General features: G+C 35.5%; 1 protein-coding gene and 1 long non-coding RNA gene across 4 annotated transcripts in view; one reads left to right on the top strand and one right to left on the bottom strand.

The window, feature by feature from the left end:
- LOC105151200 (ras-related and estrogen-regulated growth inhibitor) overlaps positions 1-21,905 on the top strand; it is a 43,277-nt gene extending 21,372 nt beyond the window's left edge. For 2 of the 3 annotated variants that reach the window (XM_011064758.2, XM_011064757.2), the window contains 2 exons: positions 8,297-8,478; positions 18,777-21,905. In XM_011064758.2, the coding sequence (XP_011063060.1) occupies positions 8,297-8,478; positions 18,777-19,035 (441 nt within the window). In that variant the 3' untranslated portion in view covers positions 19,036-21,905. The remainder of the gene's footprint in view (positions 1-8,296; positions 8,479-18,776) is intronic. The other variant, XR_015546104.1, reaches the window with a different exon arrangement.
- Positions 268-6,409, bottom strand: LOC147908504 (uncharacterized). Its single transcript, XR_015546105.1, has 2 exons — positions 5,845-6,409; positions 268-5,172 (listed from the first exon to the last, which is right to left on the bottom strand). It is a non-coding gene; the product is annotated as an uncharacterized LOC147908504 (long non-coding RNA).
- Positions 21,906-23,884: the final 1,979 nt, after the last annotated feature.

Here is a 23,884-nt window from a genome sequence, read left to right as displayed (position 1 = left end):
GGGAAATAAGAATTGTAGCGAAAATATATAGAAAGAAAATCACATCTTGATAAAGCTATAAAGGAATGCAAGTAAAAAGTTATTTTCTAAAATTTATAAATATACTTCAAGGGATAATAGAAAAGTTTTATAGCACAGGATCTTAGAGATTCTGCCGTCGCGGTCGCGCCTTAGATTTGACACTTTCAGATTTTTTTAATCGTTGGCTTGTTAATTAACAAGCAAACTAACTTAAGTTACATTTCGCATTTTTTTTTTAATCCGTGCTTTTCTCTTTCGATCTACAATCCTTCTAGTTATTTCAAATGTGTGATTAATGGATTACGTCTTCTTCCTGCACTTACAAAATATTGAAAAGTATTCCTTCTTTACAATCCGCCGACAGAATAGACGAAGCATCCGGTTTACCGTATCGGATCGCATAACGCTGAAAGAATTCAGCGACGCTCTTGGCCTCGTTACGTTTTTTACGCATACGAATTTTCTTGAAAAGCGCGCGATGTGTGGTATCGTCGATTATCAATTAGCAATGTGGCGCCTTAGGCACGCGTCGAGCGACAGGTTGAGAGGAAACTGACGAGAGAGGAGGCCCTTTTTGCAGCCGGTCTCTATCCCAGTGTGCGTGCGTCTGACGGATGCACGAACATGCGGATCGTGATGTCAATTACTAACGAAGACAGTCGGCAGGGCTGACTGTCACAGGCAGCACCAGCCGCAGTGACAGCGGCACGCGTCTTAAGTCGCGTTCACAAGACCTGCGAGAAACGGCTATAAATCCTCCTCCTCCTCCTCCTCCTCCGGATGCCTGGAACGTTTCTTGCTGTTGCTCATGTTGCCCGCTAATGCCCGCTAGCGTCTCTACGAATCTAGACTTAATTAATCTCAGCGCTACTGTATTTGCATCAACTGATAATGAATTGTCTTCATTAACATAAGTCTGAGGAATCCGTTCTACACTGTTAAATCTATAGTGTCAAATTTAATCTAATGTGAGTTGCCACACTGCTCCTATTGAATATATTATTTTATACTTGAAAATATATATTTAGTGGCGACTCATGTTGGGTCAAATTTGACACTATAGATTTAATAATGTATTTGCAGGTTGTATTAAATGTTTAAGAACATAGTAACATGATCAGAAATTTTGAAATTTCCAAAGAAGATTTAAAGATTCAAAGTTTAACGAATCCGAAGTTGGAAAATCTCAAACGAAACTTCAAATTCGGATTTACTTTAGGTTGAAATAAGTTTCACTAGATAAACACTGAAAATATTTCATCGAAAAAATTTGTATACGGAAAGAACGGCTAAAGTATTAAAAATTTAACTAGATATATAGAGCTGAAAATAATTTTTTGGAGGTCATCAAAATAATTAATTATAATATATGTAAAATGCATAAGCTCGTTACAAAAATGTCAAAATTTTTTGAAGCATTGCTCATCATGCTTAAGTGTCCTCTGTAATTATTTTGATAATCCAACAAAATTATTTTCAGATTTGTATCTAAACTTTTAGATACTTCAGCAAAACCATTCCTTCTGTGTAGACCGAATGCTGTATGTCAATAAACTAATGGCAATCGTATTTCAATTTCGATAAGTATTAATGTTTTAGTATCGTAATATTATCATATTTATCACGTAAATCTGCTTGCTAAACTATATGTGCCGCCAGCACGTAAGGCGATAAATTTATTTACTGAATTCTTACCTTCTATGGTATCTGGTAGACCTTTACTGGCACGGTCGCCAAGATAAATGACAAGATGAATGCACTCTTAGATTCTATTTACATCTGAGAAGGACAATTTCTGACACACGACGAAATGATTTATCTTGACTTTAATCTACTCGAATTAAATCTCGAACCAACAACGAGTGGGATCTCTTCGCGTGAATATGAATTGAATGATTTGAAAAATGCATAATCTTGAATTTATAAGAAACGCGATTAAAAAAGACGTAACTTTCAATTGTTTCAAGATATTGTCTCCGAAGAGAACAAAACTCTAACTGCTAAATTATATACTAAAAATTATATTCTAAAAATTCGATGGTTATATTAACATTTGGCGAACTAAGTTCCCTCTATACTGCGAATACATGGAATTCGAAAAATTCAGGCTGTTGAATGATATCCCAGGGATATCTTTAGGATCTAAAGCAACCGGCTTACAGGTAATAATTGCACTTTTCTGCATAACCGGCGAACAAGCCGATTGCTCTCGGCTCAGCTCGACTCGGGTTTCATAGAATTTTCACTTGGCTTCCGAGAGAGGAAGAGAGAGAAAGTGAGAGAGACAGAGAGAGAGAGAGACCCTTGCGTTGCAATATCGATCACGAGGATCGCAGTAGGTGTTCCACAACGCGGGTATAATAATAACCTGGCTTAACAAGGGCACGGGAGTTCAGGTAGGCGCTCTCCAGCGGAATCGGCCACGTAGGTAGGAAGTCGAGCAACAAATGGGTAGGTGGCTGCTGACTGGCTCTCGACTGGCTCTCGACCTCGTCGACCGCCACGATTAATACTTCTATCGTGCATTGTTCCTCGTCACGTAAATCTTCGGCCATCCAAGATAAGCCACCACGGAAACCATTTATAAAACCGATTTATATCATTACCAACGGCTTCGCGATTGCTCTGCAAATATTCTCGCGTCAGCTGATCCGCGTCTTACCGTTTCCTCTTCTCATAACTGCCTAGATAATGGTACAGCTAGCCACCGACCGAAACGAGAAATGGTTAGAGCTGTCTCTGCGATTCAGTTGTCAAGATTTACGGTGTCAGAGTAAATATATATCATTACGCGATAATGAATTCCGAACAATTGATCGCTCTATACACTTATATAAACTCTTGATAGCAATTACATCAATAATCACGCAGCTTATTATTCTTTGCTTTTTATGAAACATTGAGAATAGACCGAAAAAAAGAAACATACGCGTTCAGTTCCGTTTTATCTTTCACAGCTAAGAAATTTGAGAAGGCTTAAAGTACTAATTCTAAAGAAGTACTGAAGTATACTCTATTCTCATATCCTTCTTTGTCCCACCTGATCGATTAATTCCATTTCGATCTGTCGATAGAGAAGGGAAAGTTGATTAACAACGGCTGTGCCTGCCAACTGACGTTAGTCTGACTGTGCAACCGGTCGTACGTTGTATTTTTATAATCTACATATGATTATTCAGTCTATAATTTCGATATATAGGTCAATGTCTCGGACCGCAATAAAGTATCAATCGTACTTCATCTCGTCCCAATCGCGCGGACGTTCTACTTTTGGTAGATTAATTTTTTTTCTCCCACCATCCCTCTCCCTCTCTCTCTCTCCCGCTTCTTTCTCTTCCGCCCTCTCTCACTCATCTCGTTTTGTTTTGTTGTCATTTTCGCGCGTCTCATTTCTTATAACATCTACATATGGTTTTGCGGGTCAATGCTGCGCGCGCGCAATAAAGTATCAATCATACCGCCTGATCTCTTGGACCCGCTCCGCTCCGGGATGCTGCGCACCGCGTGGCGCCCAAGTGTGTTCCGCCTCGCGAATATGAAGAGTGCCAGCAGCCTGGTGACACACTTCCCCAATTCTCGCATTGTTCTTCATCCGCGTGCACGTACGAAATAAATCTTCATGCGCCGGGTAGGGCAGGAATGAGCGAGGGAGGAAGAAAAGGGGGCTGACTGGTTCCCCTGGCCTCGTGACCGGCTCGTAATTGCAATTGCTTTTCGTGGGAGGGCCGGTAGATAATTGATAATTAAGCGCGCGCCCTCTTTGCCCCCGGCAAAGAAGCTGAGAGTCTGAGAGTTCGGCAGAACGATGAGGGAGAAGAGGAACGAAAGACCAAATGTAACGATTTGCCATTTGGGACCGGATGCGATTGGCTGGCATTCTTTCTTGCTTTCTCATTACCGTACGTTATATTCTGATTCTTCATTCACTGTTCAATTTCATTATTTATATATCAAATTGTATCAGAGAAATGAATGTGTAGATTTATTTCACTGTTCAGCTAAGTTTAATCTAGTTTAGATGACGCTTCTTTAAAAGTAAACAGTGGAAAAGTTTACTTAAATGGATCGTATGACATTTTTAATTAATGCTAGTAAATGTTAATCTTGATTATTAATATTTACGAATCGAATGCATTATACTTCTCAATTAATACGTTTTTTCATCCTCCGCGTTACATCAATTCGCCGTTGGAAATTTCTAAAAATGTTTCTACAAGTCGTTACAGCCGCGGTATGCAGACGCACGGCAATCGGTCTTCGTCTGAATGACGAAAATTCAAATCGACATTGAAATTCCATTTTAGCGGGCTTATCTTAATTTTTCAACACATGTGCGCAAACAAGCAGCATGGACGTCAATACGCGCTCGAATGTCTCAGAACGGTTAGGATTGACGTCGGAAGGTCGAGTAACTTTTCTTATTTTTCCAAGAATAACGGTTAACGGTTAATGTGGAGAAAAAAAGGAGATGAAATGCGGGTCGCTTCACAGAGTGTTTTTTATGACTGTTTTTTTTACAAAGAATGCGCTACACGTTCGCGAGATGAAATCTATGTTAACTTAAACGACAAGATTAATAATATTATTAGCAGTACATGCGCATAACCAGCAGACCGTAGTGGCGCCGCAATTAATAAATAACAACGATTTTTTGTTTTTATCTCGTTTGTTTGCAGGCAATACATTCGTCGATTCGATCTTTCCCATGTACACTGATCGTAACGTGCGAATCTAAGTGTTACAACGATATTTCAGTTTATTGCCTTGACTTTACTCTCCTCCATTCGAGATGACTGTCATTCGTTGTATCAACTATAAATTGCTGGTTGTAGTATTTCTCTCTCTCTCTCTCTCTTTCTCTTTTCTTCTTCTTATCCTTGGGTGAACCCGGTAGGAACTCTACCATTGTAAAACTACGAGTAATAACATTGTAACTCATTGTCAGTGGTAAGGTAATAATGCGACGTCCCGCGGCGTCGGGTTGGTTGATGTCGCTTTCATGGAAACATGCATTGTCGCACGAAGGAAAGATACGTCCTGGGATACGCTGGTCTACGTTCGTAGTTCCGCTTCCCAGACTGGTGTTTATTAGAAAAGTGGAGAGAGATTAAAGAATCTCTTTTGCAAGCAATGTAAATACTGTAGTAAGAACTTGAATTAAATAAGACCCAAAATACATTGTTGACTATTACGAATTGCATTAATTTGTACGAAAATTATTACAAAAATGCACAACAATATATAAAAAGTAGAGTTCCGACTGAAACTTTTGTCAAAATTGAAACCAAAATAAAAAAATAGGAATCCTATAAAGGCCATATGTATAAACATGTCCATAATCTTTATAAATATTATAATTTATTGAAACAATAGTTAAATTTCGGCCGAAATCGAAAACTGAAATTTCGGTTGTGTATCAATTTTGGCCAAACAATATAACTACTACTTCATAAATAATTTATCATAATTAATTATTAAAACAATAATTATACATATTAAAATACAATTATACAATTAAAATTAATATGAAGAAGAACTATAGTGTATAGTTTTAGTCGAAACTGACACGTAATGAGTGATTCATTTTTAGTTTCGGTAAAAGTTTCGGTCGGACTCTAATAATAAGAAAAAATTATACATAACATATCTGATTTCAGTACTTATAACTCTTTTCTGAAAATATTAAAAATACCGCTTTGCGATTCCGTATTGCATATATCAAACACAACAATATTCCACATGTTATAGGTAATATTTTTGCAATTCACCATACGCGTGAGTTATAACACTGGAATTTAAGGTTAAGTTATTTCAGATACCTACCTGCGTATTCATTGCTCTCACGGAAAGCCGTTTATGCGGAATTCGTGGTCTTCTAATCGGGAAGCATTATTAGTCGACAATACCTGCTCTGTACATAAAAGCAGGCGAATAGCTGGGGGATCGTTATCTGCGCCACAAACACGAAGAAACATAACTTCGTCGTCGGGATCGTTGCTTATCCGGCGGGATCGCGTAGGTGTTAAAGCGCGCGGTTCTCGCCCACTTGAATCGATTCCGAATGGACAGCACGCTCGTTTCGTCTTATCGTTCTGTTAACTGTCGCGTCGTTAAGGAGACCGCCAGTCGAAAATTACAGTCTACCTGTACATTTTTCTATCGGCATTTCCTACAGCGCTCAAAAAATTCAAGAACGGTAGGAAACGCCGGCAGAATCGTACGAAACTTTTAGTTTAGCGAGATTATTATAATATTTAAGATTTATTAATTATACTCACTTAATTTATTAAAATTGGGTCTTCTCCAAAACCTTAAAAAGTACACGAAAAGTTGTTGCTTATAAATATATTTAGGTTATTGAGCTTGTTTCATTAAGAAAAATATAATTCTATTCATATATATTTTCTTGTGAATTAATTAATATTACAACATATATGATATATTTATATAGATACACATAAAATTTAAAATGAGAACATGTATCTTTAATTCAATTTATGTACGCTGAATATCTCTCGCTTGCACGTTTTAACTTAATTTTATTTCAAAATTGTTTTCTCTAAATTCGCCAGCTAAAATTAAATTAAATTAAATATAAAGATGTATTTACAGGTGAAATTATAAATATGCAGATTGGATCGTCACGTATGCACTTGCTTATTTATCACGTTTTAACCGTGAGGAGATACGAAAGTCGGTGAATAATTGCGGCTCATTTTCACGCGAAATTACGCGACGCGATGCAAAGTGCATTAAAGCGTTGCTTAATCAAGAGGCGTTCTGCATTATTTCATAACCGGACGAATCACGTCGACGGCGGGTTGCACAATTCACTCGTGGCTGCGCCACGCCGATGCATTTCACGCGACACGCGCGAACGCAATTCCGGCATCGCGTTCAATTACCTCGAATACAATCGATCAATAAATATTTATGAGCGACTCGAGCATGTCTCGCGACGCGACAGATGCACGCCTGCCGATGTTTTACGTCGATGACGTCTCTTAGGGATTGCAGACGGGATGATGTGCTTGTACATAGTAAACATAGTAAAAGATTCAATTTGTTTGCTCTTTTAAACTATTTTCAAGTACGAAATACTGAAATAACAAGAAATTCCAAAAGATTTAAGCAAAGTATTTTTCTTGTATGCGCAGCTGTGAGATTTGATAACGTACACTTATCTGTATACCATATCTCTATAATCTTCTTCAAAATTTACAAAGTTTTTCAAAAAATTAAAATTCTTTCTAATTTTAAGATTCTATAATCTTAAGATATAAAAATGTCGTAATTTTAATACTTGTAACGTCTCAAAGATTCTTATACGTCATGACTCATATTTGTGACTAAATTCGAGTCGAATTTTTGTTTGGATAATATAATTTTTTATGATACAATCAACTTTAAAGCTCTTTTTTTTTTTTTTAATATTAACGATTCTCTTAAGACGTTATATTGTATAGAAGGGATGTACTTGCCGTTACCGGAGTTCTTGCGGCGCTTATTTACGAGCACGTTACACGCAATGTTAATTCGACAGATTTGATCATAAATAACGCCCGTGTATACCCACACGGACCAGGTATATATTTATCTCACTCTATAAAATTCATTCCCGCCGGATGTACCGCAGTTTAGGTGATGGCTGAAATTTATGAACGCAGGTTGTGGAATCAACGCGCAGCAAATTTTGAACGCGTTCGTCCGGCACATATTTTTTTACAGTCATTAAAGACAATTTTATGCGCGTGCGCAAATAAATACAAAAGTTTAAATACGAAGCGCCATTACGGTCTGAATGTTAAGACGTTGAACTATTATATATACTCATATAAATGAATTAATTTCAGAAATGATAATTGCGTGCCGATCTGGTTGTCGGACTTTCAACGCAATCAATCTGAAATATTAATAACCCCCCCCAAACTTTCTAAATTTAAAAAACTAAGGTTAGTTTAAACATTCAGCGTATTTAAAGTAATGTACTTAACATAAGCGGTCTTGTTTCCAATCTTATTGTACAATAAATACAAAAGGCTAGTTAATCACGCGTGTATTCCGAGATGTAAAAGTTTCGATCAAAAAATCCCAAGAATTTATTTAAATTTCTCGACTTTTTCCTTAGAGGAACGAATTTCTATTTGCCGAGCATCTAAAGAAATAGAGTGTCTTACATTCGAACTACGAGTAGAGATACTTGAAATTAAATCTGATTCTCGGTTCTGTCATAGCAATGTCATAGCAATCAGTCGTTTTCCATCGATTGTTTCAGGAGAATGGCTGTCTGTACTCACATATACGGTGGGGCGAGGCCTTCGTCGTGGTCTACAGCGTGACATGTAAACGGAGCTTTCAGGAAGCTCGTGGACTTCTCAAACAACTCGCAGATCTACGCCTGCCATCCTATTTCACCGCCCTCCTACTCGGCAACAAGAGAGATTTGGATCATGCACGGTAAGCGTAAATCACACATTGTTAGAAATATGATTAACGGTTCCGCGTAACGGACGGGCGTGTATCTCCGGTAACATCTGATGACGATCTCTTGACTGATATACGACCAAATAAACCGCACACATACGCATCATAAAAACGGTATTTATTAATAAATCAGTGGCGGGACGTAATTTTTCGCCACTTCATCAGCGTGAGAGAAGCCCTTTCGGTGCGTCTCGAAGCTCGTTTATCGTGTGTATTATATATAATTATAATTAATAATCGTTCTTTCTGAGGTATAATTTATTAGTATCTCCTGGACTTGCAGAATTCGATATTATATTACCGTAGTTACATTTCAATCTGCTGTTGAATAATTGTTAATAGTCTGCATGACACTTGAACGCAGTTGAATATATTTTTCGTACTAAATAAAAGTAAAAGAAAAACGATATCTGAGGTGTTTGTAAGTAATGTTGTGCTTATACGTGGCCCATTTTTACTTATGGCTTCGCAAGTCTGACACACTTTGTCGATTGTCGTCTTAAGGTGTTCTCACACAGTCAATATTTCTGACAATCATTTTTTAATTAAGTAGATTGAAAGTACATAGCTTTTAAAAGTTTAATATTTAATGAAAGAGAGGTCGGACATTAAAGGAACAGGAACAATATTCCCTCGTATGAAATGTTTTCTCCTAAGGAGAAATTATACCTTTGGTTTGAATTTGTTATGAAAATCGAGATCGATCATTTCGCACGCTTTATTTAGTATATATCATGTCTACGCTGAGAAAAAAATTTACTAAATCTTAATAAATATTTCTTTTATAATAATAGTACTAACCAAACATTTACTTACAGTAAATATATACTTAAATGATGATTAAGTTAAAAATGGTTTTTGTATCATTGTGCCAAAAATAAATATATGTTTTTTTTTACATTTATTAAATATTTATTAAAATTTAATATACTTTTCTTCAGTATACGATACTAAATCCCATTCTCATGCGGAAAAAAAATGGTTTTGCTAAATATCTAAAGATTTAATTGGATACAGATTTGATAATAATTTTATTAGACCATTAAAATAATTATAGGGAACTCAAGCCTGATGAGAGCAATACTATAAAAAGTTTTGACAAGCAACAATCTTGAGCGTCCTACGTAATTACGTTGATGACCCAAAATTATTTTCAGATCTGTATCTTGCTTTAGACGTTTTAGCAAAATCGTTCTTTTCAATTCTTGCAGAATTGAGATTTATCGGACTGCAGAGCTCATTCGATTGCCCGATACGAATCGTATGAGGGCCGCTTAAGTGGCTCGCTCGACGCAAGAATTACAATATCATTTCGCGTCGCGCGATCGGAGATCGTGCGACACGGCTTCATGTATCGCCTTCGGCGAATCGTCGATTATTCGATCGTTCCTCCTTTTCTTTTAGCATCGCATTTTATCCCAGCTGATCGCACACGTGCGCGTGATAAGTATGTGTGCTCGGCCTCCGTTAATTCTGTAGTTCACTTTTCACTTGCGAGTAACAGAATCTTCGCCGGCTGTTTCCTAGATGGGATGAGATTTCGCGTGTGCCACGCGATTCGTATTTTTTCAGGCAGTTCTTTATCGGGTTGTTCCAGCATGATTTTGTTGTTTTTTCTACACTCGTTCATCACGCTCACGTTGCTTACCACGAATTGCTTCTGTGTCTTATCAAGAGAAAAATGAGGTATTTTGATCCTTCGTGTTCCAAAGTTTCTTTAAGGAGGTTGTAAAGCAAATGTAATATGTTAGGAATTATTTGAAAAAAATTACAGATTATTCTAAATTGCATTTAAAAGTAGTACAACAAAATTAGAAATAGTTGATCAAAAGTTGTTTCAATAAAAAGTAATATTTTTAAAATTTGTACTCTAATAGAAATATATGAAAATGTATTATAAAATAATGATAAAAATGTTAATTTTTTTATATAAGTACTTTATTCAAAAATATTTATGTATAGAGTTACATTGAGATGCAGACATTAATTATTCAATAAATAAAATATTTATTTGTTATAAACTAATTGGTGAATCTCAATGAAATTTTGCATAAGTCATTTTTAATACTTAAAATATTTATTATATAAAAAAATTTAGATTTTTATTATTTTTAAAATTTTTGTTTATAACAATATAATAAAACTAATATCAAATAAAATAAATAATCTATATCAATAAAAACAAAATGTTATGAACAACTTTCACATGTATGTAGTTTGTTTAAAGTGTAAATATTAATATATGTTTTATGCCCTTATAACCTCCTTAAGTGCGCATAGAACAGGCTTATGTAATTAAATTACACAAGATCTTTGAACATTCAGAACGAGAACTGAATATCTAAATCTTCTAAGCTATATAGTTCGATATTACTAATTCTTATGACTTCTCTCGCATGTATTGGGTCATTTAAAAAGTATCCGCGGTTTTTTCATTCAAAAATTGAACAAAAAACCGCGGAGACTTTTTAAATGACCTAATATATTTCGCGTCCATTCACGAACTACCGGAATTTTACTACTGGAAACTTTTTACACGACGTTTTTGTTCAAGAGGTATTTTTGCCGCGCGTGCGTGAGTTTCTTTTTTTCACCGGTACAGTGCGCGTTTTCGCAAAAACCAGTTCAACGAACCGAACGTTCGATCGGCCACGCGATGACGGAGTAAGTTAATCGGCCGGCTGGCACGTCAACTCCGGCGAGCGATTCATCCAAGTCGGTCAAGCGACTTGGACAGGTAAACAGATCTGGCGTGGCGAAATATCGCGTGAACGATTTCTAGACGCGCGACGAACGACACAATCACTACCGGGTACCTCTCGAATCAGCGGCATCCGATACTGACACTGCGGTCTACGCTTAGATGTGTCACGTGTCACGTTTCACGCATTGCCATTCGAGGATTTCAGCGGTTCGACAAGTATGCTAATAAATGAATGTCATATCAAGTAGCCGATCATAGTGGTTGAGCAAAAGTAATAGTTTGGTTGAGCAAATGTAAAGATGATTAAATTACACGAATTTCCTTGATTTTATGTCATGTTCTTAGAAAAATTTGTGTATGGTTATATATTCTTAAAATTAAGAATTAGCAATTTAGATCTCCGGAGATATTTAAGAACTTAAGAATTGAAAAATTTTTACTACAAAGTTTATGAGATTAATTTTTTTTTTAATTTATGAAAGGAATATTAATCTTTCAACGATAATCTAATTTAGCAAACTGCAATTCTGCAAATGCAGTGATAATTGTCAACGTGATCAGCTTCTATAAAACGATGTAATTTCTTCGATGTATGAGTTTTTATATAGTTATGTTCGAACGAAGAATGTGGAAAAATGTAGCTTGTTCAGTAAAAGATGCGTGATACAAACAAGTCTTGTGTGCGATTTCTTGAGGGCTAATATATCTTGTCGCATTTTATGCAACCAATGGCTTCAAAGTGAATCATCGACATTGCATGATTCGGGTGAGAGAAAGCTAGGAAATACAAGTACGCGCCATTTTTGCTTGTAACTTGTATAATAAAGAGTGGCGGCTCATTAGCCTTACTAAATCGATTTCTCATATGTCCGCTGCAGATAAATTAACAGGACAGTGATGACCGTGCGAATAAATATTCGAATTTCTTGACACGCACTTTGTGAACTTATCATGTCGTGGATTCGCGGATCGATGGTTTTCTTTGAAACGCACGAAGAAAAAAAGAAAACAAAATATTTCCTCTTAAGTTCGAATTCTCTTAGTTGATTATAAGTGAAATTAAATTTTACTCGAGGAATAAAATTTCTTTTAATAATAAAATATATGAATAAAAGAAATATTTACGATTGTACTTAATTATATTAATATAGAATTTTATTAGGTGTTGGAATTAATTCGTAGCGTTTTACAAGTGATGGGAAGTACTTTCATTAATGTATTTTTTAATGCTCATGTGAAATAAATAATATTCTTTCATTAAAAAACGCTACGAATTAATTCCAACACCTAATATAAAATTGTTCAAGTATTAGTCAATGTAAAATTTTATTTAAGATTATTAAAACTTAATCAACAAGAAAGGAGAATAATTAAGAAGGGGATAACAAAAATAGGGAATCAGAAAGGGATTCTGCGTCATTTTGTCTGTTCAATCCACGCTCCTGTTTCTTAATATTTAGAAACCAACTTCGAGATCAGTTTTGTTATAAGATGATTCTACCTAATATTTTTACATCATCCCATTTAAAGTCATGTTCGTAAGTCTTTTTTGAGAAGAGACATTTCTTTTATACGATTAATGGCCGGATAATTTTTTATTTTGACCTTTTTTTTTGCTAACGAATTGTCTTCATTATCACGTCGCTCGTATCCCGAAGATCGCAGCTTGATCGTTGTGGCTGCGAAAGAAACACATAGGTGAACAGAACTCCACTTGGTATCCCTTCTTCATCGGTCAGCGAGGAATTTCCCGCGCGATTCCCGCAGGAATGCGGATCGTCGTTAACGAAGACACGCTCCTTTTCTCGCCTCCTTTTCGAGCCACCTTCTCTTTACGTTGCCTTTATGGGACTTTGCATACCGGGAGAAATCTCACCAATGATCTAGTAACGACGGCGGCGCCGCAATTACATGCGCTTGATGCTACCATACAGGATATCTTGAAAAAATATACATCCGTACCGGGACTTCATTCACGAAGGAATTTACGAAGCCGCTTATGCTTTATCTTCTTTAAAATAAAAGTTGATCCAAGACTGGATGCGTAATTATACCGATTAAAAATATAAAAATTTTATTAGAAAATCTATTCAACACAATAAGAACAATTTTATTGAAATATCTCTCTAACGATTTTAATTTGATACAAATCTGAAAATAATTTTGTTTGGACCATCAAATTATGTAGGATACTCAAAAAGTTGTTAAAATATTAACATTTTTTACATCATTGTTATGAATGCTTAAGCGGTCCATATAATTGTTTTGATATATAATTCAATAAAATTACTTTCAAGTCTGTGTCTGTATATAGATAAAGTCTCAGACATTTCAGCAAAATCATTTTTTCCACGAACAATTTATCAATCTATGATCTCCAAGGATCTAAAACTCGAAAGATACATCATTACAAAGATACAAGTATTTAAAATTAGAACAATTTTATGAATCTTATTTTAAAAGTGACATCTCCGATATTCTAAAATACTAAATATTATGTAGACGAAAAAAGGGGTGAAAAAAATAGATTAAAATATTAATTACAATATATAATAAGATTTAAGGGACTTTCAACATTTCAACCTTTTAACTTCGGAGTCATCTTTAACAACGAAGATGACGAAGCAGAGATCGAGCGAGTTTTACTGCAAGATTTACACGAGTATAATCGAGGTAAATAAAGTATCGTGCATTCGTGCTGAGAATTTCGCGGAGAGTTAACAAAGGGAAAGACGATGGAGTGTCTTGATGCCACGAGCAAATACCAAAAATGTCACACAAATAAAATGTCACAAATGATGTTGCAAGCGAGCGATTGGCCATCGATTTGCGACGCGATTGCGGCACTAGCGGGAAAAGAGCAATAAGATTTACGTAACTGGCATTTTGATGGCATGTAAAAGATACACGCTCTTCGTAACTGTCACGATTATCGTCGAGAAATTTAATTAAACCGGAATTATTCGAAAGATCCATCGATCCCCGGGTCATAAATTACAGCGTGCTTCTCCTTGCGTGTCGCATGCAGGGAAACTGATCAAGTTTAAATTAATCTTATCGAGTGTGACGCTACTTTATATGTGAGACCACGAAATAAAATAAAGCGCCTTAAGAGACGATTTGTTATTTATTACAAAATCTTAAGTTTTCCGAAGCACAGACTTTTATGAGAGTTTAAAATAATAATGATTTAATTTTCTGAAAAATAAATAATTTATTATAAGATTGTAAAACTTCATAATCGTAAAGAGTTTCCAGAATCTTGAAAAGCTTGAAGTTTTAAGTTATCGAAATTTTAGTTTTGATATTACAATAATTTATGAAGTATTAAATGTTTAATTTTTTTTTTAATGAAAACTTGTTGAAGAAGGATAAGCAATTTTAAGAACTCATGTGTGTTATTTTAGATAATTGTAAAATTAAATTTTCAAACTTTTAAACGGAGAAGACGCGCGAAAATCGAACTCGGGGAAGACCCGATACGTGAAGCGAGGGAACCACGACGTCGCGTCGCAGCTTCTAACCGGTAGCTACGTTCGTCGTCTTAATGGAGTTCATAAAGATTAGAGTGAAGTTTGCTGCAGGGCTGGTGAGTCCACTCTCCACTCTGAGAACGAGTTTTCGCCGCTTTAGACGCATCCGGAGAGCCTGTCGCGTCGTTCAGTCGCGAATATTACGCATCGATAACGCTTATCTCGAAATATCGCGACCGACAATCCGCAGCGAGGTGCGACAGACTGGTTCAGGAAGTGCCACTTCCGTTTTGATTAAACCTCAGTTTAAGTTTCTCAGACTCTGATTTTCTATCTTTCTAATACTTTGATTTTTTCAATTCTTTGAAAAATACTTTCGCATTTTTAAGTATTTTTAGATTTAAACTTTCCCTTTCCTAAGTTGTCGTTGTTAGAAATCTCCAATTTAATTTGAAGAATTTCTATTACTAAAAAAAATCTCTCAAAACATTTTGATTTGCAACTGTACTTGAAATACAGCTTCTTTTCTTCTCCACAGATCTTCGCCATCCTTTCACATATCTGTACCATTTTTATAATATATTATCCGATTAAGTGTATTGACGCGTTTCTTGTCTCAGAATCGTAAATATTTCGTCCGTCTACTGCGAATTGAGAAAGAGCGCGGGAACGACAGAAACCAACACTCGTTGCTCGTAAACAACGATGTAGGGGCATCGTCTCGTGTACTTATATAAAATATAAAAGGGAACAGGGAGATATTAACGGCCGCGAGCGTGGCACGTCGGCTTGTGCACGATCGCGTCTAATCGCTCGGCCTCCCACGTGCCCTTTCCTCGACGCGCGCCCTGTGAGGATCATGTGTTCTTACGAATTTAATTGTCTTCATAAATATCGGAGTTCCTCTACCCCACACGCAGAGCTGTGCTCTCTCTGTGCTGAAAATATAGGGATATACCTCCCTTCTTCTGCCCCCTTCGCTCTTCTGCCTTCCAAGCATCTTAAGGATCTGGATCTTTTGGTCTGCGCTTTTTGTTAATTAAAATGCATAAAGCATTTCTGCGGCCGTTGATCGTCGAATTATTTGAAGGTCGATTTGAAAAGCCACTAATGTAATACTTAGATTAATCTAATGTTTTAAAACTTTTTGAGTAGTAATAAGATGTTAAATTTATCAAGTGCTTGTATATATATCTTAAACATATAAAATTATTTAAAAATTTTTTAGCTTCGAGAATCTTGAAAAGTTTCAAGTTGTAAGTTATTAAAGTTTTCATTTATTTTAAATGAATTTATGGGAGTATAAAGTGCTTGACTTTTAAAATGACTTTAAAGACAAATAAATTAATTTTTAAAATTAAGTAAATTAAATATTTCTGCGAATATATATTAATATTCTTAAATTTGGTTTTAAGTTAGCTTCTTTATTTAGTATGGTGTGTACTAGCTACCATATAACTACTGAATGGTTTTTTTTATCACACTGCATGTAATCTATAACTGTACAAAAATATGTATGACAGCTCCGACAAAGCTTTTATTAATTCTAACATCATAAATATCTTGTGGCGCCTGGCGTCTCTGTCCTGGTGAAATTCCAGTGACTCCGCTTCCTCTCATAAATGTATGGTCTTTATGGTCTTTATGGTCGCCGTTCAATCACCTCTCTCCACGCGTCTGGCGTTTGCCAAACTCATAGCATCCGTCGTCGGTCCTGTGTTCTGCCGTTTTGCAAGGATTTAATTCCAGCCTTGGGCGATTCCATTGACTTGGGGAATGTCCGCCAGTAGTATAAATCTGCGAATGCCTGCAGCATCCGGTCTGCATTTCCGCCGCTCCCAATCGATGTTTCAACACATGATTCGAGTGTTCCGCGACATAAACCATTCCTTGTGAATCATACGAAATGATGATCCTCTCAACCGACACACAAGCGTATTTCGGGTCTCCAATTATAAAGAGAGTTATAAAGCAGAGAAGCCGTAAATCCCAAAGTTTTACGATTTCGAAGTTATAAAGTCAAAAGAACTTCAAAATTTTCTTATTTTTAAGAATTCAAATCCCAAAGCTACTACGAAATAAAAATTCTTACGCAAATTCTTACGTAGTAAACCTCATGTTTTATGTTTCGAGTTTTACAATTTTTGGTTTTTAATATAATAATAGTAACATTTTTTAATCCAACTCTGTTATGCTTAAATATATTGTATGATAAGTTTGAAGGAGTTTGGAGAAGTTGAGATTTAACCCTAATCGGTATACGGGTTCAGTGGATTCTGAAATTTTCTTCAACTATATTGTGTTTATAACAAAAATTGTTTATAACAAATATTTTTTTACCTTACATAATTTTAAGTTACGTAAATTTAATTCTCGGATTTTGACTTTTAAAATAAAAAAATTGCTCAGTTAATAGTGAATTTTATTGGATGCATTCACAGTGCGTACTGGTGGCACATTAAAGCCGTCGTACACAAAATAACATAAAGATATGTTTATAAATAAACATAGAAATTGATTAAATCGTGAAACACCTAATACATTTTATTGTACTATTAGATAAAATATGTATTTCATAATTTGAAATATTCGCATTTCATTTTTATACTCAAATTAAATCAGTGTACAACGGATTTAATATGCATCAGTGCGCACTAATGTTTCCGAATTCGCCATTAGTAAAGATGGTTTATGGACACTTCACCTTCTACCATTTCATCGTTCGACATTTTATCATCGACACTTGTTAGACATTTTACCATCTAATATATTTCTTCGTCCACGACACTTTATCGTCTAGTATTTATCCTTTAAAACATTCTTTTTGTTTACATTCTTTTACATATCGTACGGACACTTGTTCGTCCGCAATATTTCTTTGTTCACGTCACTATTTGTGACGTCATAGATATAAATTCCAATTTAGTTTTTGTTACACTCTTCTAATATACAACGATTAACGATTAACGTTCTATTTAAAACCTTTTTTCTTTTCTAAAAATAAAATGCCACTTGATTTTGTGAAAAGTACAAAGAATATTAATTTAAGGTGCAAAATAGCTTTTCTTAAGATTTGTTTGAAGCTTTTACTATTTGAAGATAATGATATTCTTTATACATAATACGTATCATTTTAGAAAGAGCGCGGGGGGGGGGGAGGGTAGCCAGGCAAATATTAATTATAAAAATGGTCTTAGAAAGTTGCTTTACTACTTTATTAATCCACTTTTTTTTTCTTTCCTTCAATCCCCTGTATGAATTTCCGAAGATCCCCTTAATCACGTGATAGTTTGGCGGTTGTCTTGTGTATAAGAAAAAGAAGTTTGTAAAACAGCCTAGTACAGAAACAGAAAATCAAAAGTTACAATGATATGATACAATTATATGAATAAATACATGATTATTTGTTATATTTACGTTCATAACCTAACAACATATTTGCATTGCATATTAAGAAGTTTTGTGAATCTATCAGTCAGATTACCTAAAATTCAGTCACGTCTCGATTTTCAGATATCGTATTGTATCCGACATATTCTAAGATTTACTCGCGTTTTAATAAATTTTACTTTTTTATACAATCCACATATATGAATCTATAGTCTATACAAACATATTGAGTCAGTCGGTAGCAAACATCAAGTGTGATCGATCAACTAGAATCGGCAGTCAGAGTCAGCAGTCTGATACGGCCTTAATATTCACTTTGCTTATAAACTGATTCTCAAATACCAGCGTATAGTGGGGAAATAAAAATTACTGTTCAAAAATTGCTGCAGATCGCAATTTTTTAACAGTAATTTTTTTCCTTACCGAACGACGCCCTTCTGCGCTGGCGTCTCTATGCGATGCAACCATCTTGAGGTCCAATAAACTCGCGAAAACTAGTTAAGTAAAGATTTAAAGAAAAGAATTCGAAGCGCTAAGAAAAAAAGCTATTTAGGAATCTTCTATTAATATTTTGAAGTAATTCAGAATGTCCGCAAGTATGTTCTTTGGTGTTTCAAATCTTTTCTTTAAATCTCAGGCATCTTGACGGCGCGCATTCGTCAAAGAGGTCGTTAAAGAGGGATCAATAAACGTTTTTGTTGCAGAGAAGTGTGCGTGGACGAAGGCCAACAGCTGTCGCTGGCGCACGGATGTCAGTTTTACGAGGTGAGCGCCGCGGAGAGTCCCGCGGGAGCGGCGTTAGCTTTTCAGGCACTCCTGCGGGAGGCGAGATCGGTCCAACTTCTGCGAGCGTTGCCGATCCGCAGAAAACTGGGCGTACACTCAGTCTCGAGAGTCCTCGGGACGATCTTCGGCAAGAACACCACCAAGGATCGTAAAAAGAGGCCATCGTTGAGTATATGACGCCTTCTATGCGCCCTCCTCCTCGGAGGACGAGATGAGCCAGGCAAGAGAACTGACATCGTCGTCCTCAGCAGTAACGTTTACTCCAATCGTTGACGAGGTCCTGATAAGGACGTAGAATCTCCTTTGTGCCTTCCTGAAGAAATACGGTTATCATTAGGATCCGAAGACTGTTCTCGGTCTTAGAAGCGTCTTTTTGACGAGAGAGCGATCCTTTTCTTCAGGCGAAGAAATATGCATTTGCTAATGGCAATCAAACTCCCGAAGTTTTGAAGCATATTCGGGGAACTAAAACTCCGAGGACGTAAGACTGATTTTCTGGCTTTGAAGATATGCAGGATCCAAGGTACGATACACTCTAGAAGTCTGAAGTGCAGAGTATCTAAGGCTCTTTTTAACATCCGGTAGCTGAAAGTTCACTTCGAGAAGTCCCAGTCATGGAGGGCGGCAACATTCATCTAAAAAAAAAAAAAAAACTGTTTCGTGTCCTGAAGAAGGATGTTTACGTGGTGTTCGCGTGTAATCCTGCTGTCGATGGCGGGTAAAAAGTGAGTAGACTCAGAGATTGTTTGTGATATGCAAAGGTACTTTTTTAAATACTGCAATATTTTACAGTGTAGATTACAAGTGACTGGCAAGTTGTTCCTGAACGACGTAATCTTTAGAATGATCAAGAATAATCTTATGATTGCGAATCGCCCCGCAATTGGTTCCGCGAGTGCAAATTTTACAATTTGGGATACATAAAATACTTACACATCTCTTGGTGTTTAAGTTATTACATTATTAACCCTAAACAGTACATATGAAATGTAATGAGTTTCATAAATGTTTTATATTATTTTTTATGATATTTATAACTCTTCTAAACTCGAAAGATTTCTACATGATTTTTAAACTCACAGTTTTCACACTTCTATTCTGTTTCCCATCTTTTTTTTGTTCGATTTTAAAATTAAATATTGTGATTTACTGAGCGAGAATAAGATACTGTTTAGGGTTTTTTTTTCTTCTAATCTTCTTTCGAACGAAACCCGTGAGTCTTTCAAATTTCGATATTTCCACCAAGTCGAAGAGATCGCAATTCGATTCGATTTTCTGCCTATCGCCTTATTTGTATCAGGAAGATGTTTGCAAGCGCTCTTATTGAGAGCGACTTCAACACCTTCGCCATCAGGCGTGATTGATTCGATGACTTTAATGTTCCTAAAGAAAGTAGCCTAAGTGTAAATAGCGCATACGTTCACTTATACTCTGCGGAGAGTCTTAGAGACTTAAGTAATCATTAAGATTTGCATACGAAAGAGGAGAAATAATGAGTGCGGACGCTAAAATATTTACAATTAAAGATCATTAATTTGATTTATTTATTTGATCTGATATTCAAGAATATTATGATCGTAAAAAAAGAATGAAACAATATAAATTTGAATTAAAGATGAATTTTGTTATTTTATTACAATTTATATATATATATTTTTTTTCGTAGATTAGAATAAACGATAAGGGATGGCTATTAATGGTATAGTGGAAGTATCATAATAATGTGTACTCATTTCTCGGACGTATTTTCATCACGTTCTGCGCAGTATCTGGGCGTGACTCAATTCGCCATCTTTTACTCACACACACATAGCAACGCGACTGTAACTGTCGGTTACCTGTCAATGCAAACGAAAAAATTTATTAAAAAAAAAGATTTAGAATTAATTAAATTGACGATTCATAACTTGCATACATCTTTTAAAAAACCGACATTGCTGTACTACGTTGGAACAGATTAAATAAGTCAAGGATTAAATAAGACAGGGGGAACAAAAGAGGAAATAATGTAGTTATTCATACAGTCGTTGCATATCGTTTAAATTAAACAAGTTTTATTACTATATAGTATACATTAAATAAACTCCTAAGTTAATCCTAAAGTGAGCATTTTAATGTTTCGTGTTTCTTTGAAAATCTCTCCCCTTAGAAATTATTCAAAATGCGAATTGAGACGCTCTGACATTGGCCAGCAAAAATGCGCACGTACACACCTTATTACTTCCACTATGATTAATGGATTAAAAAAATATTAACGATCGTTTGTGAATGATTATCATGCTGCATTCGTCAGTAATGATAGATTGATTATCGTCTACTCTACCGTAAAAAATGTTGATTGTTTGCCTTTTTTGCTAAGCTCCTCAATCGCGCGCGATGTTTTGTAAATCATTTTTTTTTTACGACAAGCATAGAGATTATGATCGACTTTTGAGGTTTGTAGTTCATAAACACTTTGAGAGTGCCTTCCGGACGATGTAAAGTCCATTATACTTTTTCGCCAACCGCTGACTTTTTGATGCGAGTGTTAATGAAGAAAAAAAAAAGCGACTCTATTTACATTACATTTAAGAAAATGGAATTAACGAGCGGTGTATTGCACGATCCCTTTTTAGCAGAAAAAAAAGCTACAATATGCTCTTTGCTTCCCGTTTCTGTTTCTTGCTTTTTATCTCTTTTAACTTCTTGCTTTTTTTGTCTTTTATTCTGTTTCTTCGTTTTCTGTCGTCTGATATAAAAATTGATGAACTTCGAAAGAGACAAGAAATACGATTAATAAAGTTGCAAAGAGGGAAAAAGGCAAGAGGTATAAAACAAGAAACCAAAAGCAAAGAGCATATTATATTATACCATTCGATGAAGCTAGGTCTCTCTTTTTCACGATACATTCCACTTGAAATTAGCGTCCCTCTGAAATGTACGTATGTGTATGTGAGTGAGTGAGAGAGTGCGTAATTCGATTCCAGGCAGATGTCGATCGCTGTATTCGAAGTGCTAGTCACTTGTTATCGAGAGAGGATAATAATAAAGAAGCGTCTTTTGTTAAATCTCGTCAAATTTAATTTTCCCGCCTTATCGCCTGTTTCCCATCCACGCCGTGAATCATCGATCCATTCTGGGTAAGTTATTTTCTGGGGAGGTTATATTTATAAATTTTTATACTTTTACTTATGCAATTATATGAGGAATATTGTCTTTTATGTAAATAATATACCAAAATAGCTCTGATTCTTTTTTTCAAATCTCCCAGCGTTCTCATATATTTGAAATTTATGAATGCTAGCTAGAATTGAAATTAACTTGTTACGATTTATTTTCTGTGAATCAATTACGAGACCCGAGAGGCGTCACGAGTATAGATTTCACGAAAAGTCGGCCGGGCGATTCCACAAGTGAATTTAGCGAATTTCGTCAAGCAAATCCGCGGTCGGCTGAATAACTAGCGATTCGGGCCAAGGTTTTGGGTGCAGCACGTGTTTGTTCATCTCTGTCAGGTCGCGATACAGAAATAAAATACGGCTCCCCCCAGGGACCCCGATGTATGCATTCCCTCGCAATGACGGCACGATCACTCGCGCGTCGACAGAAAAATGCAAAAAGAAAGGATAGTGATGCAGGCTCGACGGAAATAAGGGATCGAATATCTCGTGAGAAATGAGTTTTAAATTTTTGTCGATGAGAATAATTTATAGAGAGAGATTTTTATGATGGCAATATATTACAAGCTAAATCATTTAAGAATTGTAATATATAATTTTTATGGTAAAAGATAAAATATGTACTAATTTACTTGAAAATTTAATTTTCTATAAATATCTAAAAAATTTCATAAAAGATCTTTATTGTTATGACATTTATTTATTGTTACGAATGTTGTGAAAGATATAAAAAAAGAGTAAAGTAAATTTTGATAGCTTACATATTTTTGAAAATATAAAAAGAGAAAAAATATCAAGACACAGATTTGACGTCAGTCAAGTAACTTCAAAATGACGTCTGACGTGACGTCAAAACTGACAAGTAGTCATTTTGTTTGTTGGGGTTTGCTCAATTTTATTTATTTACCAATTCAATGTTTGAATTAGAAGTCTACATACGTTCATTTATCATACTCTATTTTTTTATTTATATCATTAAATAATTTATTATTTATTCTAATCTTAATGATAATCAGATCCTTATTTATATTATTCATTTATAATAATATATTATTTTTTTCTTTATTTTTATTTAAAATCGAATCTAAATTAATTAAAATAAACTATACAAATTTAAATTATAATATTTATATGTATTTCCTACTTCCTAGATGAGAGGACCACGCTTTTTTTCGCATACGTCAGTGTGAAGTGACATTACTAGGTGATAAGTGGGTACAAGGGTTCAAAACCTGGTCGGTTTAAGATTTCCGAGTCGAGTCATCTAAGTCTAAGCGTTAGAGAATTCTCCGTAGGCTGCGCACTTCTCGTATTACCTTGCATCCTTTACATCCATTCCCTTCCTCGAAGACAAATGATCCGGCTGTACAGGTAAAACGATGCCCTGATGTTGTCGATTTATCGCCACGAATGTCGCGACGCGTGGGGACCATGTCGCTCGAGGACTATATTGGGTCGTCCTCGAGCCCGGATAATTTCAATTTGCGTATTTCACCTGGGAAATCGAAACCTCGGACCGAAGTCTGGAAATTCTCTCCTTACATTATTAAACTGATCTTGGTACGCTTAAGAAGCTAAGTGAGACGTTGCGGTTTTCCTGTTGCAGTAATCCTACAAGTGTCTTATTCATTAAAAGAATGAAATAAATATAAAATAATATTAAAATAAAGCCCGATCAGTAAGAGCTAATAACATGCTAATTGTTTGTGTATATTATTACCATATCAATTCTTATTTATTCTTAATATATAGCATCAACGTTTTGTTACTTTTTTCAGCCTTCAAGATAATGAAACAAATATAAAAAAAATATATAAAAATTACAAATTGAGTTCTATTTGTTCAAATATAGGCGCATTCCAATAAAC

Source organism: Acromyrmex echinatior, chromosome 9, assembly GCF_024713525.1.
Source record: "Acromyrmex echinatior isolate Ae372 chromosome 9, ASM2471352v2, whole genome shotgun sequence".
NCBI lineage: Eukaryota > Metazoa > Arthropoda > Insecta > Hymenoptera > Formicidae > Acromyrmex > Acromyrmex echinatior.
This window is presented reverse-complemented; position numbering and strand designations above follow the sequence as displayed.